This window comes from Artemia sp. Qi Xiang Cuo, chromosome 8 (genome assembly GCF_049724085.1).
Source record: "Artemia sp. Qi Xiang Cuo chromosome 8, ASM4972408v1, whole genome shotgun sequence".
In the NCBI taxonomy this organism is placed as follows: domain Eukaryota; kingdom Metazoa; phylum Arthropoda; class Branchiopoda; order Anostraca; family Artemiidae; genus Artemia; species Artemia sp. Qi Xiang Cuo.
In genome coordinates this window covers 38,358,552-38,377,847 of record NC_142801.1, presented here as the reverse complement: position 1 = coordinate 38,377,847, position 19,296 = coordinate 38,358,552, and the positions used below count along the sequence as shown (strand labels likewise).

Genomic DNA, 19,296 nt, shown 5'->3' with positions numbered 1-19,296 from the left:
TTTACCCTCTAAGAATATAAAAGAATAACTTACTTCTTGCGTGTAGCTTTCATCAATATTCCTTTTGTTAGAATGCCTCATTGGATTTCAAATGCCAATTTTGAACTGAGAAAACAACTCATCGACAAAGTTTTTATACCCGTGTTCAAGGTTAAACATAAAACAACCACGCCTAACAAATTAATTTACAGACAAAATGTCATAACTTCATACCAGGAATCAAATCACCATCATGAAAACACACGACTTTTAACACAAACATGATATTTAACTCCAAAACCATGGTTTCGTGAACAGCACGAATTTTCATGGTAGGCTGAATCTGATCATTGTACTGCCTGCTTGTATGGCGGGAGTACTGCCCGCTTGAAACTGTTATAGCTACACCTGCCTGCTCTCTTTAATTGATACAGTAATTTGCTACCTGCCCCGTACCTATCATTATAGCTACATGTGGGGACTGCCCGCTTGAAACTGTTATAGCTACACCTGCCCGCTCTCTTTAATTGATACAGTAATTTGCTACCTGCCCCGTACTTATCATTATAGCTACATGGGGGAAAACTCTGCTACTTATCAATATAGCTATATGGGGGGACACTCTGCTACTTATCATTATAGCTACACTACTTTCTTATACGAAATTAATTTTATTGGACCTAATTTGTCTTTACCAATTCAATTTTATATTTGAAGATATTCTGGAGAAATAGGCCAGGTAAAATTTTCAAAGGAGTTAAAGTTGTTTGGACCATATTTTTGTGGGGGTGGTAATTTTTGCAGTAGAAATTCTCCATGGGGGAATTTCACTCGGGAAAAACCTTCCGATGCAATATTTTTGCAGTAGAAATTCTCCATGGGGGAATTTCACTCGGGAAAAACCTTCCGTTGAGACATTGGGTGGGGAGAGTTTCCAGGAAAAAGTTTCCAAGGAGGGAGGATTTCTAGCTTAATTTGAAAAACCATTAAAAATTAAAATAAAAACAAGTCTTTTTTTCAAACAAAAGTAGGTTAAAAACAATTTTCCAGGCGGAATTGCCGCAAGAAGCTTTTTATGGGGAATTTTCAGCAGGGATGGAATTGTGTGAGGGAAAGGGGATCTTACGTGGGAGAAACTTTCCAAAAAAAAAATTTCTTGGGTAGGTTTTCCCAGGAGAGAAAAGGGGGATCTTCCAGCATTATTTGAAAACGAACAGAAATTAAATAAGAAAACTAATTTTTTGACTAAAAGTAAAGAGCAACATTAAAACAAACAGAAAATACCCCGTGTATGAGGGTGGATCCCCCTCATCAATACATCGCTCTTAATACTAATTTTAACTTTTTGTTCCAATTATTAAAAACAACTCTTGAAACACAAGAGTCGTTTAGTTGGAATCAGGAGATTTCTAAAATACAAAAAGAAACCTCTTGTGAAGAGCGAGGTATTGAGGAGGTTTTATCCCCCTTATGTACGGAAAAATTTCTGTTCTTTTAAGTTTTAATGTTGCTCCTTACTTTCAGTTTTAGAAAATGTTTTTATTTTTTTTAATCACTGAAAGGCTGAACCGATTCTCAGGGGAAAATATTGACATGTTACTGATTTGAATAGCCAAAAATAACCAGTAGTTTATTTTTCTTTACCCTGAGCGCGAGTAATTCCAAACCAGGATTTTTGTGATGTTTATTCATGTAATGGAAGTTTGTTTATTTTATTAAAAATTTAAATAATGTGCAATTAAAATTCAAATTAAAATGTGCAAAATACTCTTTATTTGCAAATTTTGTTATTGAATTTTGCCAAACCCTTAAGTTAATCTAAGTAAAAAATTTATCAGAAATATCGAAATCGATATATCGATTACCGAATATCGAAATTAAAAATATTGATATATCGTTTAATTAAGATATCGCCCAACACTACACTGCACTAGCGAACTATTGTTTTCCCGCAGACTGAAAGAAGCCTTGAGATAGTTAAGCATAATAATGATAATATCTCATACTAAGTCACATATAATATAAATAATTAAACGAATTATTTAATTCCCTTCAAAAACTTCTCCTTACCTCCTTTATGAGCTTCCTCTGGGATATAAAAACACGGATCCAAGTTTCCGCTAATTTGGTCAATTTGCATAGGAATGCATGGCAAACAAAGAAACAGACAAGAAAATATAAACACACAGTATCGTGTGGGTGCATGGTATTGCATTGATGTGCACCAGAAATGGTGGGCGATTGGATCATTTTGGGAGGGAGGGGAGTTTGAATTCTCAAAAAGTATTTTTGGACAAAATTTTTGAGCTTTCAACGAAAGGTCTTCCAAACCAATATGGAGGGGTTTACTCCTAGTGTCTCTCCATTTGATTGAATATTTTTGTAATAATCGTGCGATATGGACTCAGAGGTGACGGCAGATCGCTTTCTATAGTGAAAATGTTTTTAGCGTAAAATAAACGATTACATTCATATTCTTCCAGACCTAGATATGTGACTGCTGGGTAGTAATTACAAGGTTTTTCTGAAGCCCCCCCCCCCCGCCACCCGAAAAATTTTATGACTATGGCACGGAAATTCATTTTTGGGATTTATAAACTTAGCTTCGAGGAGCATGACGTTGATGACAAAACATGGCCAGTCTCCAGTTGGATTAAAAAAAATAAGATAATGATTCCGTCGGATAATCCCAGCATTCAATTTGAAAAGGCCTGAGGAGAAGCTTAAGTCAAAAGAAATGTAAATAACGATAGTTGTACGTGAGCTTGCGCTTATCATTTCTGACCAATAAGATAAAGTTTCTTTTCCAGGAAATTTTTCCCAACTTACTGGCCAATCATGGCTAAGCTAATGAATAAAAAGCGGGCTACTTGTTGTGCTTTCCACTACTCTGTTCTTCATGAGGTGACAAAAATTAGTAAGCGAATGGAAAGACGATAGATTAAAAGAAGAACAAAAAATAATCTGTTAGAAAAGGATATACGTATTCAAAGTAAGTTTTTTTTAACCAGATTTCGCTGATTTTTTAGACTCGTTAAAAACAGCATCACCTAATTTCATGGCTTTTCAGCCTTTCTAGCCGTAGTGAAAAGCAGTTGAATTTATCTACCTTAATCCTAAACAGAAAAAAACACATCTCTTTAAAAGAAATCAAACCCTGCCAACAACAATAGAAGAATCTAAAAAGCCATGACATCGTAGCATAACAAAATTAGCCCATGTCAATATTCCTACTTACTGCTCGCAATTTTTTTTAAGCTTAAACGTAGTATCTAAAAAAAACGTACCCTCTGATAATAAGCATTTTAGTTAATCTGCCATAAAATAATGCCCGCTTTATTTCTCTGCATCGTTTTGCATCATTGGTTTAAGGGTCATTTACTATAGAATTTAAATTCAAAGGAAACATTTGGGCACAGGCTATTCAACTTATATTATTGCCCGTTTCATTAAATCCTGTCTATCCTCTTCGGATGTAATGGGCAGGCAGCCATACAGAAATTCAATTCCAGAAAGGTGAGCTGCTAAACTAAAAACATATATTCAGCTCTTAAATTTTGCAAAAAATGTATTTCATTTCCTTGATAAATGCCTTGTATTAGGGCCTTTTCCTTAGAAATATCTGGAACTAGGTCTTATAATTATCAAAAGTTCTTGCTAATGAACTGTAAGTAAGGAGTGACTCGGCTCAATAGTAACCAAAACTCTAAAAAATAGAATTTTGATAATAGTAGATACACCAAAAGACTTGTCTTTTTATGCTGGTTACAAATATATAGGTTTCATTAAGTTTCATGTAACCTATCAAAAGCTACGAGCCTGAGAAAATTTACCTGATTTTTGAAAGAGGGGGGAAACATCCCGCAAAAGTCAAGGAATCTTAATGAAAATTGTAGCTGGAGATTCAAGGTATCAGACAACACTACCAGGCACGTACGCAGGAATTTTTTTCGGGGGGGGCCAATTTGTTTCGGGGGGGAGCCAAATCCTTCAAACCCATTATTCTGTGAGAAAAATCAGAAAATTATGGGAAAATGAAAAAAATCGTGAGATTTTGGGGGGGGGGGGGGGCCCGGAGGCAACCCCCCTTCGTAGGTCCCTGAACCCTACTATAGAGTTTTCAAGCTCCCATCTTTAAAAATGCGAAACTTTGTACTTTTTGCCAGGAGAAAGATCGCTGATGTGTGTTTGTTTGTATTTTTTTTTCCTTTGTTCTTCCCAGGAGTAATCGTAACGAACCAATCATCTCACAAAATTGGAAGAGCACTCATTTGCACAAAATTAGAAGTTTCATTGTCCTTTTAAAGTTACCAGAACAATTGGAGGGCAACTAGCCCCCCTCCCACACCCAATATCCCCCAAAGTCATCCGATTGAAACTTTGAGAAGGTCATTTTATTCAGCATAGTCAAAAGATCCAACAACTATGTCTTTCAGGATGACTTGACCCACCACAGTTCTCGGAGGAAGGGCTGTAAGCTATGAAGTTTGCCCATTGTTTGCATATAGTACAGGTTATTTGGAGATATACATATATGGGGGGGGGGTCTGTGGGTAAGATAAATTTACTGCTGAGGAGAATTTTATGTTGGGAGAGAAGTTTCCGGGGATGAACTTTCCAGAGGAAATTTTACACAGGGGGAAATTTGGCAGAATTTATATACAAAATGTGTTTTAATTGTTTTACTTTCTCTTTGGCAACTCCAATTCATGTGTGGAGATGTCCTGGGGGAATTATCCGCGGGAAACTTTCAGCGGGGTTGGAATTCTTTGGGAGATTTTTCCATGAGAAGGAGACTATCGACGGAAGAAATTCTCCATGGAGGAATTACCGCCAGGAAAAATACTTCACGGGGAAATTTTGCACGGGAGAAACTATCCACTGGGGGGGGGATTTCTGGAGAAGTTTTTTCCATCTAGCGGGGTTTCCCCCATGACAGCAAAACAATCAGAAATAAAATAAAATAAAAGTTTTTTTCTAATGACAGTATGCTAAGGAAATTTTTTCAGGCAGAATTTCCACGGGGGATTTCAGCAAAGATGGAATTGTCTGGGGAAAATTCTGCATCGACAATTATCGCGAAGTATCAGCAGTTTGTTACATAGTAGAGAGGAGGACAACTGCCTAATCTATCAAAGAACCTATGTTTACGCTAACTTTCTAGAGGAAATTTTAAACTGGGGCCTCATTTTACATGTGGAGATGCTCTGGGGTATTGTCTGGGGGGAAGGTTCAGCGGAGTTGGAATTCTTTGGGGATTTGTACGTGGGAAGATATTCCACGGGAGAAATTCTCCATAGAGCAATTACCACCAGGAGAATCTCTCAATGGGGAAATTTTCCACGGGAGAAAAATTGTGTGCTGGAGGGGGGGGGAGAAATGCTTTCGGCGCAAGAGAATTTCACCGTGACCTGAAAAACGATCACAAATTAAATAAGAAACAAGTCATTTTTTTCAAATTAAAGTATGTTAAGGAGTATTTTTCAGACGTAGGCTAATCGTCCGCAAAAAATTTTCTTGAGGGAATTCGCAGCGAGGAAGGAATTGTCCTGGGGTAATTTATTAGGGGGAAGGTTTTTGCGTGGGAGGAACTTTCTATGGAAAAATTGTCGTGGGGAAGGGGGATTGTCCAAGGAGAGGGAGGTATATATCCTGGGATTATCTGAAAAATGACCAGAAATTAAACAAAGCAAGCAAGCAAGTGAAAGAATCTACTGAAAGCAAGGAGCAACATTAAAACTTCTAACGAATAGAAATTATTCTGTATATTAGGAAGCCTGCCCCTCTTCTATAACCCGCTCTTTGTGCTAGACTTTGACCTTTTGTCTCAATTCTTTCAGAACGACTCCTTAAACACAAGGGCTGTTCGTTTTGAATCAGATTTTTTTTTAAGTACTAAAAAACTTAAATTTGATTGGTTGGCAAAACAATCAAATACTAAAGAAAAATTAAGTTTAAATACTCATTCTTAAACTTTGTGAAGGAAAATCAGTTGGTGGGTGCTGTTTCATGAGGGTCACCATGGAGGGACTAGCGCTGCGTGACAACCCCTCCTGGGGAGCATAAAATTATTTGAGGCCCAAGGTTGGCGAGAGCCACCACCCTCTAGAGATTGTGATGGGATAGGTGCCTTAACAATGAAGTCACTAACCCCTCAGTATTTCCTAAATGGCGTTTGTAATGAACACATCTTGTAAAAAAAAAATTGGTGTCTAATGCTTCGATCAGAACATCTAGGATTATTGAAAATTTCTCAGCACGCTTTAGAAACCCTTATAAATCAATTTCAGTAGAAACCACGCATAACTTGTGGAATAGTGTCATTCTGCAATCTTTAATGCTGCGGGTATGAGGTAGAGGGCGTGGGTTATTTTTTTAATTCGGACTCTACAGTCAAGCAAACTAAAAATCCTTGTAGAAATCTTATTTCAAAAAGTAGCGACACGTTTAACATTTGCGAAATGCATACTCAATGTCTATTATTGTGGATGTCTGTAGTATTTCCGTCTTTTCAAATGTGCAGAAAAAACAAATAGTGAAACAAAATATTCTATTTAAGCGATCAATTTAATTTTCAGCAAAGCACAAATATCTATACTTTATTGGTGGTTTGAACGGCAACCAAAATATCGTTAATAGTAGTTATTGTGATGCGGGAGCAGCACTTTGGCTTTTTCCTGCATTTCTTTTTTTTTATCCCAAAGAGTTAAGTTGGTTCCAAGAAATTTTTAAGGAGCTTTTGTTGATGTTACGGGACCTTGGGCCTAATTGATGAATACCACACTGCATTTATCATGGCTGAGCATAACTCGTGCATTAGGCCAAGAAGAGTGGTTCTTGTGTGTCCTTGAGCCAGAGCCTACTGTGCAAGTGAGATGAATCTAAAAGCGCTTAAAATGTGTGACGCTTCCCTGGAACCATCGCCAAAGTGTCTTCTAATAAACTTAGAACACTATAAATAATTGAAAAGAAGTGTTTTCTCACGGCTCAGAAAGTGGAACCCAATCTAGCACTAGTAGTCATTTTTATTCGTGATTTGGGTTGAGTTTGTTCTTTTATTTCCTAAGTCTAGGACGGAGACTGAAAAAAGGTATTACATACACATCCGAAGCTCCAATAGTCCTTCCATTGTAAAGAAGTTGTATTAAAATGCATTTCTTTTGCTCCTACTTAGATGTGGTTTTAAAAAGTTAATCCGTGATAAAAAAAAAAAAAAAAAAAAACGATCTTTTGTTGGCTCTTTAAATGTAAAGTCTTATCTTTAAAAAAGCGACATCAAATAATTAACAACTAAATAACAGAAAAACGAAGTTTGACCGTGACCCCAGAAACTGCAAATTATACGCATTATATACGCATATACGCAATTATACGCATTAGCTACTCGCATAATTTAGATAAAAATATTCTACGTAGACATAGATCCTATTTAACAAATTATATGATGCAATTTTTTGTCAAGGGTGATGTTTATATCAAATATCTGTTGCTTGTTGATGTTATCAGTGTTGCAGAGCCAATTTACAGCTGGACAGCCTATTGTTAATTATATTGGGCAATCATCACAAGAAAATCGGCTAGAAACTCAGCCTCGGCATCGATTTACTCAATATGATCGACAATATTTCAACGAGGGCAAACTAGCAGATCCTTGGTACTGGCAGAAACGATCGATGCAACTGGTAAACAGTAAACCTCTCAAGGTAAGAACCTTCTTCTGCATATCTCTGGTGCGGTTGTTCAAGGGGTACTGTGTGACGTAAAAAAAAAAAAAAAAATACATTTAACTAAAATACATTTTAACTTCTTCACTTTTTTAAACAGAAATTTGTTCACCCGATGGCAAGGCCGTACCCAGAATTTTTTTTGGAGGGGTTTTTACTCAAATTTTTTTTTTAGGGGGGGGTACACAAAAAAAAACTCAAAAAGCGCATACAAAATTTTTTCATATCCATTTTTAATTTAGTTTCCGTTTGTTTAAAAAGACATTTTCCTTGGTTAAAAAAAGAATATTTTAAATTATTTCGGTTTTTCTCTACAATAATAGAGATTCTGGCTTACTATGTTGGATAAAATTCTGCAACAAGCTTTAATGATAATTGTGTTATAATGGTTTGAATTGATGGGTACGGGGGAAGACGTTCAAATATATGAATTAGACATCTGCATAGTGTCTGGGGATCTATATGGCTGACAGAATTCTAACCCCAGTGTGCTATAGCCTTGAGTATAGAAAAAATATTAATAAACTATCCCCCTCAACTTACCCTGAAATTTTCAACTTAATTCACTTAATTTTTCCTAAGATATTGCAGATACACCTATTTGACAACCTTAAAAGCACATAGTACATTTGATGATTATTTACTTAAATGTCCCACTCAACATGCCCTGACAAATCCCCAAAATATTCCCCGAAGTTCCAATGCAAAACCTGGAGTTTTTCCTGGTGCTGTTGTTGTTGTAGTAGTAACAGCAGTAGTATTGGTATTAGTAGTAGCTTAAGAGTAATTGAAACGGTAGTAGAAGTAGTTGCAGCATGCACTTAGTACCTTTTGGCTGGTTCAACATTCCCCTCACCGTGCACTGATAGTTTCAGCTTACTTCTCTAAGCTACTCCTTGGATAAAGTTGCTACGCATTTTCGCTAACTTCCGTCCGTAGTATGTTTTGATTTAGTTTCACTTCCACCTCAACACTCCCTGAAAGTCTTATATTAATACCTTTAGCATCAGTAACGGTAGTAGTCGTAGCAGTGATAGTAGCAGATGTATTAGTACTAGTAGTAATACAAGTTCTTAGGAATAACAGTAGTAATATGTATATAGTGCCTTTCTGTTAGTTCAACATCTCTTCTTAACATGCCCTGAAAGTTTCAAATTCATAACCTAAGCCGCTCCTGGGATATTTGAGATACGCCCTTTTAATAACTTGTATGCACATAATGTGTTTTTTTTAATTTAATTCAACATTTCGATCATTCCCTGAAATTTCCACCTTAAAACCCATAGCTTTATTGGTAGCAGTAGTAGCAGCAGTGTCAGTAGTAGAAGTTTTTTTTTTTTTTGGGGGGGGGGGGTACACAAAAAAAACACAAAAAACGCATTCAAAATTTGTTTATTTCCATTTTTGTTACATTTTTACGAGTCAAAAACACATTTCGGGGGAGGGGGGGTTTAAACCCCCCTATCCCACCTCTGGGTACGGTCTTGCAAGATGGAGATTTTTGTATTGCCATCTTATCTCTTTGGTCACTAAAAAGGGGACTAGAACCATTGATTTCCGTTTGAATGAGCTTTCTCCTGATCTTCTTGTATCATTGGTTCGATACAATCACCCATGAAAAAAAAATAATAATAAAAAGAACACACGCATCCACGCAGGGTATTGTCTTGCAGAAGCTCTTAGGCAGATTAAAACACAAGTTTATTGCTCTTCACATTTCCTCCCTTAAACACAACAATTGAAAAAGCCTTCTCCCCCTCTCCTTCCACAGCATCGACAGTTTCGAATCAAACCCCAAAGCCATTTATGAGATGCTGCAGATATGGCATTTTGATAACGTAAATACCTACAGTATTTTTTTTTTGTGTTTTTTTATTATTCAACTCTTTCCGTCTTCCTAAGTCAAAATTAAACGGTGACTTAGCCCCTCTTGGTTCCCTGAAAGTTTACAGCTGATTTTTCAACGTGAGTAGTAACCGTACAATTACTTGAGAACCTACCCGCAAACCTACGCCTGAGGCATCGGGTATGTGTGTAGGTTTTCAAGTAATTGGGTTACCAGGCTCATTTGCCTATTACAATGAACTCTACATGGGTTGATAGACATGTTTTCTATTATGACACTCATTTTGAGGACATCAGAGAGCGAGCAATGTTCACTAAAGTTCAATGTCTTTTTTTGATAAGTTCAAAAAAACCAGCGTGTCTCGTTTCTTTTTTACTCGCCTATTATTTTTTTGTATATTATCAGGTTCCATATTTGAGTCTCCCTCAGTTTCGAATTGTTTATATTCGAGATAGCATTTTTGTAATTACATAGAAAAAAAATGGATAATTCTAACCATTGTCTGGTGAGTAAAAAATATTCGCATTATTAAAAATAAATTTTCATTAAGTTGAGTAAGAAATTATTTACTTAAACTATAAATAAGGGATAATTATACACTTAGAAGCCTGTTGTTTTTAGGAGCTGAAAAAACCTCTAATTCTCTTATAGGTTGAAATTTACGGTGTGATTTTTTATCAAGATCAGTGGTCTTTTAGGGAATGTTTTTTTTTGAAAAAAAGTGCTTAGCTTTTCGATCGGTAATTTGGGATTAGAATAAAATTTTTTTTTTTTATTTTTTATATTTTTTAAAAAAGTTCCTTTTTTATCAAGTTCCGTGGCTTTTTTTTTTTTTTTTTTTTTTTTTATATCAAGAAACTTGTTTTTTTTTTTTTTAGGGATGTTTTTGAAAATACTTACAGGCCAGTCTGCATTTATGGTGTTATTTTTTATCAAGATAATTTGCCTTTTTTAAGGATTTTTTTGAAAAAAAAAGTTCTTATCTTTCGATAAGTAAATTAGGATTATAATAAAATGTTGATTCTTTTAATGTATTAATTGTTACAAAAGCTTCCTTTTTATTACAGTGTGATTTTTTTTTATCACTATCACTTGTTTTTTTAGGGGTGTTTTTTTTTTAAAATATTTAATGACCAGTCTGCATTGAATAATATCTTACTGAAATTTAATGCATTCAAAAACCTCACCCCCCATTTACTCAAAAATAAAATTTTTTACCTTATAACCCTATTTAATAAATAATATTGTTAGCTATCCTTTTTATTTAACGGACATAATTATCTCATAAGAGGGATTGACAGAGCAATGCTAATTAACTTTTCCACTTCTTAAATGTAAATTTATGTCTACAATTTATTGAAATCTTAGCTTTTTACTTTACGTTCACATGAAATTAGTCTCCATAGTGTTTAATAAGGAACGCAAATACTGCTTTTTAATTTTGAATGTACAAATACAGTCACGGACACATGGACGGAGGAGGGGGAGGGTGGAGGGGGGGAGGAGCAGTTTATAAAAGGTCCTCCATCCCAATATAAAAACCTCTTATTTTGAAATAAATATGTATAAAATAAAATTAATTATTTTAAAAAAAACCAAAATGCATTTTTGAAAAATTATAATTTTTTTTTTTTTTTTTTAAGGAATACGTTAAGTGCAAAAAAAAAACTTCTGTGTAGAATGAAAAATATTGCGACCAGAAATTAAAAAACACTACAATGGCAGATGGTATAAAATTAGCTAGAAAAGTTACTCGCGATCCGGACCATCCATCGAACACTCAACTTATAGCGACAGAACCCTCTGACTCCCGCGTTGGCTCCATGGCAAACCCCCCTCAAGTATTACAAAGGAGTTCAGATATAGAAGTCCAATCAGAATTTGTAAGTATATACATAATTTTTTTCTATCCTTATTTTCAAAAATAAGACAAAATTTTCTCAGGCGCATAGCTTTTTAAAAACTTAAAATTTGTTTTTAAGCTATTTAATTTTCTTTAATTAACCAAATTAGCGATAAATAAAGGAGTGCTTATCATGCATTTCTATAACAAAAAACCTTACCTCTTAACTTATAACTAAGATGCGTTCTAATTCAATATTCCTTTTAGACAAAAAAAACTAACTATTTGAACGCGCACTTTTAGACTGGTATTTTTGTCCCTAATGCATTTGAATACATCCGCTATACTTATCAGATCTACCACTGCCTTTTAATCCGATATGGATTCTAAGTAGGGGCGTATGCAAAGTGGACTTTAAATAGCCAGATGTTTATCTTCAATAAGCAATTTACACAGGAAAAAAGGTTTTTTGACAATTTCCAAAATATGTCATAGCAGTAATGTTAAGAAACATTATTTGAATGAAGCTGTTTTTGGCCATTTCATTGAAACACTTAGGTGTTTTCAAGAAAAGAATTTGAGACTGTTCTTTTTGAACAGTGTTGTGAAATCCGATACCCCCTCAACTCGGAATGGGTATTAATTTTTTCTATCATTCTCTTGTTCGAACTTACCCTTCTAATAATACTACATTTGCCCGACAAAAAAATATTTTTTTTTTTTTTAACATGTTCAGTTGACATTATGAAAGACATAAGGCAATGTAACTTTTTTTCTTCTTTTAATGGTTCAGGTGGTGGGAAAATGACTATTAGAAATTGACAAAGTTTAATAATCATAAAATAATGATTATTTCAAATAAAAAATAAAACTTTTTTTTTTCTACATATTAAAAATATATAATTACAAGTGGCACCATCGACTGGCGATACAAGTATCTTTACTGTAACAAGACTGTCTCACCCCGCCGAGTAACATTCCTACGATAACCCATGTAGCTAGACTTTGAATTGGTTGGGTTGAGTCATGATTTTTGTGTGAGGGAGCCTGGCTGGTATGGATGACTTAACTTACGATATTGACATGGTTGAGGACCCAGAGCGGGCGGATAGTTCCATGCGCGAATATTTAGATGATGATGCTACATGTAAATCCGAACTGAGTCCTCATAACGAAATTAGATCAGAGGACAATACAGGCTGGCTCGATCAATTGTCTCCAAACACCTTAGAATATGTGCTGGGGGACCTCATGTCACATCCCCCCGATATGATTGAACAGACTGGGTGCGGTGTTATTGACAATTCTCTGCCACCCGCCACCGCTCCACTTAATGCTATAGATAGAAGTAGTACTAATACAACAGCAATAGTACCCCCTCTTCCGGATTTTTTTCTCTCCAACTCTGCCTTGCATCACACATTGGTCTACAGTACCAAATTTGGTGACCCTTTCACCTCTCGAGTGTCGGGTGATATAAGAAAAGACCCTCGGACCATTACAAATTCCTAGACGTATCCGATTAGAGTCTTTCTTGAACAAACCCGGGGTGTTTGGGGAGTAGGGGTCAGTTTAAAATCATGAAGTTAACTAAAAATATTTTTTTTTAATGAAAGTATGGGTAAGAAGTATTTGAAATACTTGCGCACCGTACAGAGCAGTGGGCAATTCACCTGATTTTATAAATTTATGGGGTTTTTTTTCTAATTTGGTTTAATAGTATTCAAAGTCCGTGGTACATTTATAAGAAGGGGGGTAGTGGATCTCTGGTTTTATTTCTAGAAAGTTTAAATGTTAAAATTTGTAGGTTTAAAAAGGATTTTATTGTAAGAGGGGGGATGCGGGGAAGGCAATTGAATTAAAATATCATTCAGATTTAGAGGGGTGTAGGGGGATACAACGAATCTGTTTCGATACGAGGCTGCAGTGTTTCAAGTATGCGTTTTTAATTGCGGCATACAGACCACTTAAAATAGATGCATCTAAGAAAAAGTTGGATGAAATGGCAGTTAATGGGAGGGAGGATTCAAAGTTCCCCAAAGTAAATTTTTATTTTTTAAATGATTAATTTCCTGTGAGACTAAAAGGAATAGATATTTTTGAGTGGGATAATGCGCATTTAAAGATTGGTGTCAAGGTTCTACAGTATGAACCAGTCTTCGAAGAGGGTCAGTGTTCCAATAAGAAGGGTGTATTATTTCCAGTGCGGGCTCCTTCAATTGAATCAGTAGAATATTGGGTGTGGCTTCTATACACCCCACCCACAGACTCCGATTCAATTGGTCATTTCAATCCAATTACGTATATTAGTAGGGTTTTATGTGAGGGTAAAAAGGGAGCGTGGGGGTGTGTGTTATTACTGTCCAACATGCCTCTCAAGATTTCTCTCTGATTTAAATTTAAAGCATCACATGAAACACTGTAAACGTCATTGATGTCAGATTGTAGAGACAGTAAGCGGAGATAGAGCGATTTTGCATTTTAAAAATTTTCAAAACACACTCCTGCAGAGCAATAATATCTCTTTGGACCGCGAGGCTAAGCTGACAGATGTGTGTTATCCCACAACTTCAAATCAAGTTAAAATACAAGACGCCATTAGGGGTATCTTACGCTCACGCACACATAGATTCCAATAATCTCATGCACGGGCTGGAAGTCGTGGAGATCTTGAGTGACGGTGAAGAATTCATGTAATTGTCATTGGTAAGTCTTGTCAAAACAGTGACCGTTGAAATTTCGCGAATTCGCTATACAAACTATCCTCTGCCACTCTCAACAGAAGACCTAGTGGCCATTAAAATCTTTACATTTGGTGGGTGTGCACGGGAGAATTTGATGAGGGGTTTGGGTCGGGGGGGAGGAGGACTTTAATATACCATGATCATGTATTGCATGACCGTAGTTTGGGAGGGAGTTCATGTATAGGAGTAGCCCCTCAGTCATCAACTTTAAACTTTAGACAACAAAATTTCCTACCTGTTTTTACGCATAATTACAATTATGACTTGAAATTTGTTCTTGCGGCGTTGGCCCACATTGCTCACGGATAAGTTGTATATTACGCATGAATCTATTGTACTTTCTCTTATAATAGCATACCCAAATTATCAGAGGAGCCACTACTGATAGAACTCTTTTGGAAAACTATTGACAAGGGTAACACGTGCCTGAATAAAATCCGTTATTTAGACTCTTTCAGCTTCTTCCCAAAATATTTAAGTTAATTGATTCAGGTGCAGACGAGTGACAATTTTGATAGCGTTCCCCTCCTCAAACAGTGTGGTGCCGATGATGAAATTTATGATTTATTAACGTGCAAGGGTATATATTAATATGATTATTACAACTCAGGGTTGAGGCTAGATGGGGTGTCACGACCGCCCATTGAATTTTTTTACAATTCTCTTACTGAGAGTGAGTGTACCAGGAACGACTACAAATTTGCTATGAGGGTTTTGGTACAGTGCGGATGCAAATATGGGTGTGATTATTGTAATCTTTACTTGGTCAGTGACATACTCAATCTTCTGGATTTTTTGTTCAAAAATACGGATAAAATATATTGTGAGTTTGGTTGGTAGTTATTTTATTATTTTTCAAATCCCCTGTTGTTTATGGAATTGATACTTAAAATAAGAAAATATTAAATTGTTCTGATTGCAATTGTGTATATGCATCTTTTTTAAGAGATATCTATTAGGGGGGGGTAGGTTTTTCACAAGGATCGTATCCTGAAAACTGATCCGAGTTGACCGCACACTGACCAAAATTCGGACGAAGTTTTTTTGGATATAAATTCTCTTTATCGATTGGCAAGGTCTCACTGCTGTTTACAATGTGACACTTCTAACTGGCTTGATACTCCCTGGGCCTTGAAGGTCCTCGACACTGTCAGTTTTGAGGAAACTGGGGCGCAAAGATTTTTTTTTGACATTTATGGTGAAATAAATATGGAAATCCATGACTCGGTAAAGGGCTTTTTTTTTCTGTGAATACAAAGATCAGTGGGCAGGGACTGTCTGAGCCCCTACAATTTGTCTTTAGTAGACGACGGTGGTATTGACTGGGTCCCTTCAAAACATAAACAAAGTGCCGATTTAAGCCCAAAAAAGAATATCGTTGTTCATCACGTGCTATTGAAATGGATGGTGTCCAATGATTTCATGGTCACAAAGATTCAGAGAGCCCTCCAATTTGATGAAAAGCCTTATATAAAAGCTTTTATTGATACCTTTGTTAATAAACGTTCACAAGCGAAAACGAAAGTTTAAAAAGAAGTATATAAACTCATTTTGAATTAAGCTTTCTGTAAAATATGCGAGAGTATACGACACAGAAGTCTATGTCACATTGTAATCAGCCCCACATATTGTACATGAATCATTGTGGATCCAAACTTCACACCGTTCAAAATCATACACCCAAATCTGGTTCTCCTACGTCACAAAAAAAGAAAAATTCTATTAAATAAAAATATTTAAGTCGGATGTGTATTAACCCAAATATCCAAGAAACTCATGTTTTCATTTTATTATAATGTATGCAAGGTTCAGTGGACGATGAAGGGAAAAGTTCAAGTTTACTACGGGGACACTGATTCACTCCAGTGAAAAGTTAATACTAAGAATCTATTGAATAATCTGGAAAATGGCGAGTACATTAGCTCACGAATGGACTATACTAATTGGAACGAATCCCTCTACCCGGAGCTAGTGAAACACCAGGTCCCAATTCAATTGTCAATGTTAAAATCTGACACGCGTAGCGATTTGATATCCAGTAGTGTTTTTCCTGGACCAAAGGTATATTGTGTGAAAACTCACGGCACGGATATCACACTAGTTTGGAAGGGTTTACCCACACACTATTTAGAAAATAATTTCAACATGAGTTTGGATAAAACATGTCCGGAACTTTGATTAGTGCCAAAGATGGAAGTCATGGCTATTTATTATTTAATATTTAAAAGATACACTGTGAGAGTTTATAAAAATGCCATGTTTAGCATATCAGAAAAAGTATTTTTACTTGTGTTTGGTTTTAAGTTTTGGCCACCCTTAAATTTTTAAATAAACGCCCGATTTTATTTTGCATTTTAAATAACAAAACTCGTTAAAGAAAAATTAACTTAAATTCACTAAAAAAAAAAGTATAAATTGGGGTAGATGTTTTTTTGGGTAAGTATGTTTTTTTTTTTAAATTCTTTTTTTTCTATCTAACTAAATTTTAAATGTGTGGGGCTGTGGGGGTGTGGGTTGGTGGTGGCGGGTGGGTATGTGTTTGGAAAAGTAATATAATTTTACTGATTATAATGCCAACCCCCCGGCCCGGGCCCGCCGCCGCCGCCCCCGGGCGCCGGGCGCTTCCGGGCCCGCCCCCGGCCGCCGCAGGGCCCGCCCCCCGGGGGGGGAGGGGGGACCCCAAAAATTAAAATGTTGTAAATAAAAGTGTATGATATTTCAAGTGCGCATTATTCCAAAAACTGTTTTATTTTTTTTATAAATAAATAAACAGAAAAAAAAAGTTTATTTTTTTAAGTTTTTTTTTTTTCTAGTTGCGATTTAATGTCTGTATATTTTATTATAAATGAATTAAAAAAAAAAGTGTATTTTTTTTTTATTCATGTTTAATTTGGATTTTTAAATTTAGTTTTTTATTTAAAGTATTGTAACCTTTTTTATGTATATAATAAAATAAAATATTATTCTTTATTATTATTCTTCTTCTCGTTATTATTATTATTATTATTATTTAACGGAGTAGTAGTATTAGGGACATTATTTAGTCATCAGACGGACATAGTCTACAGTTAGTTGTCCAGGTGAACTGTTGAAGGGAACATGTATCAATTTAAAACACCAGTCAGATCGTTTCTGTGTTGGCCGTTAATGTCGGGAAAAACAACACTCTTAACTAAAATAATTAAAAATTGTGATAAAATATTTGCGGAAAAGCCGAAAAAAATCTACTATTGCTATAGTATTTGGCAGGAGTCATATTATGAAATAAAGGCAATTGCTGCCACCACGGGGTTGGTGCAGATACAATTCATACAGGGACTTGATGTTTTCAGCATTATTGAACAAAACTCTTGGTTGATCATTGACGATCTGGCTGAATCTATTGAACAATGGTCCCAGGAAATGCTACAACTGTTCACTGGTTGCTTTCATCACAAACAGATTTCTTTTACTCTGGCTCCGAACGATCTTTTCCATCAGAGCAAATTTATGGAAACATTTTCATTTAACTGTACATACTATATCATCTACCGAGTTGTTAGTGATTCTAGGTCGCTAATCACTCTCACTAAGCAACTCTACCCGGGAGCCCCCAAATTCATGCTATCCGCATACAATCATGCAACTAATCAAATTAATGTTTACATAAAATAGGATCTTAATCAAAATAACCCAGAGGATCTACTTGTCGTCACAGATATTTTTTACAATAAAATTACAGTATATACCCCCGTGAAGACTAAAAAAAACTAGTATGTGCTATTATGACACTAAAGAAGCACCATGAAAAAATATATTTTTTTTCAGTTCCAATCACTTCAACACCTTTACTTAGGATATAAATGCTCAATCATGTTCTTGAAAAAGATTTCATTAATATTATATCCTAAATTTTTTTAATTTTTATCTTGGTTTTATTTCAATTGCAATAATTTTTTAAGAAAATTGAAAAGCAACATTTGTAATGTGTAATTAAAGGTGAATATAAAAATAACGGAACTAATTTCAAGATTAAACGACTTCTTCAGGCGGATGGTCGCTTTTTCACACTTTTACTGACAATAAGTACAGTAATTGTAAACAGTTTTCTCTAAAAGAGAGAGAGAATGTCAAAACCCTATAAATGGACTACACTATAACTCTCCCTCACAACCGTCTAACACTGTTAGAGCACTCTGGGTAAAGTACTTGACAATGACTAACTTGAGGATGATAAACAACTAATTTTACTTCAATATGCACTTCGTCAAGTGGACAAACACAAGTACTATCTGCCGAACCCCACTGCTGCTGCTGCTGCTGCTGCTGATCCCAAGAAGGAATCAGATCCACAGCATTCTGCTTCTGTTGCTGGGCCACAATTGAAGAACGATGAATTGTATTCTTGTTTAATTAAATTTGTAAATATAAGCCCCCACTATTCTCTTCAAAAAATAACACGACTCCTAGCCTATCTCTTGGAAAGTGATCACATTCAAGTTGAGAGCAATGGGGCAGGGATTATAATTCAGGACAAGAGCTATAATCCTCTTGATTTAATATATGATATTTTTACAAATCTTAAATGAATATTATAATTTGATACTCATATATAAAACTTTATAAATACATTGAACGCAAACCAAATCCTTTTTTTCAATATACAAATTCTAAAAAAAATAAATGAACCTTAGTAATCGTCATCATCATCATCATCAAAAAAAACCTTGACAACATTAAAAAATGAACTTGAATAAGAAGATTTTAAATAAATTTTGTAAAATATGAGTACACCAATTAGAGCTAGAAAAAGGCGAATAAGTATCAAGTCAACGTCACCACCACCACCACCACCAACAGGCCGTCTACAAAAGGGTAGCGGACGTTACACAACGATTTTACGTTCAAAATGGTTGAAGTTCTGAAAGGTGTTTATGAAAATATTTGTTTTGCTTTTATGTTTAGTACCCCCACCACTAGGCCATAATTAGCTTGAATAAGATATCCTAATTTGCTAGACCATCTACCGACTGGGACACGTGGCACTCTTCCGAGAAAAAAGAGACTTCACAACAACCAATATCGAAAAACTACAGAAATTGGAAAGTTGCATATCAAGATCGCCGGTATCCTTACAATCGATTAAGGAAATAGATAACTCGAAGAAACGTCAACTAACCT

At 35.5% G+C, this 19,296-nt stretch overlaps 1 protein-coding gene across 1 annotated transcript in view; it reads left to right on the top strand.

The window, feature by feature from the left end:
• Window positions 1-2,822: 2,822 nt before the first annotated feature.
• LOC148949380 (uncharacterized) overlaps window positions 2,823-19,296 on the top strand; it is a 44,037-nt gene continuing 27,563 nt past the window's right edge. The window contains exons 1-2 of the mRNA XM_089092939.1: window positions 2,823-2,971; window positions 7,442-7,682. Of these exons, the coding sequence (XP_088949065.1) occupies window positions 7,446-7,682 (237 nt within the window). The 5' untranslated portion in view covers window positions 2,823-2,971; window positions 7,442-7,445. The remainder of the gene's footprint in view (window positions 2,972-7,441; window positions 7,683-19,296) is intronic.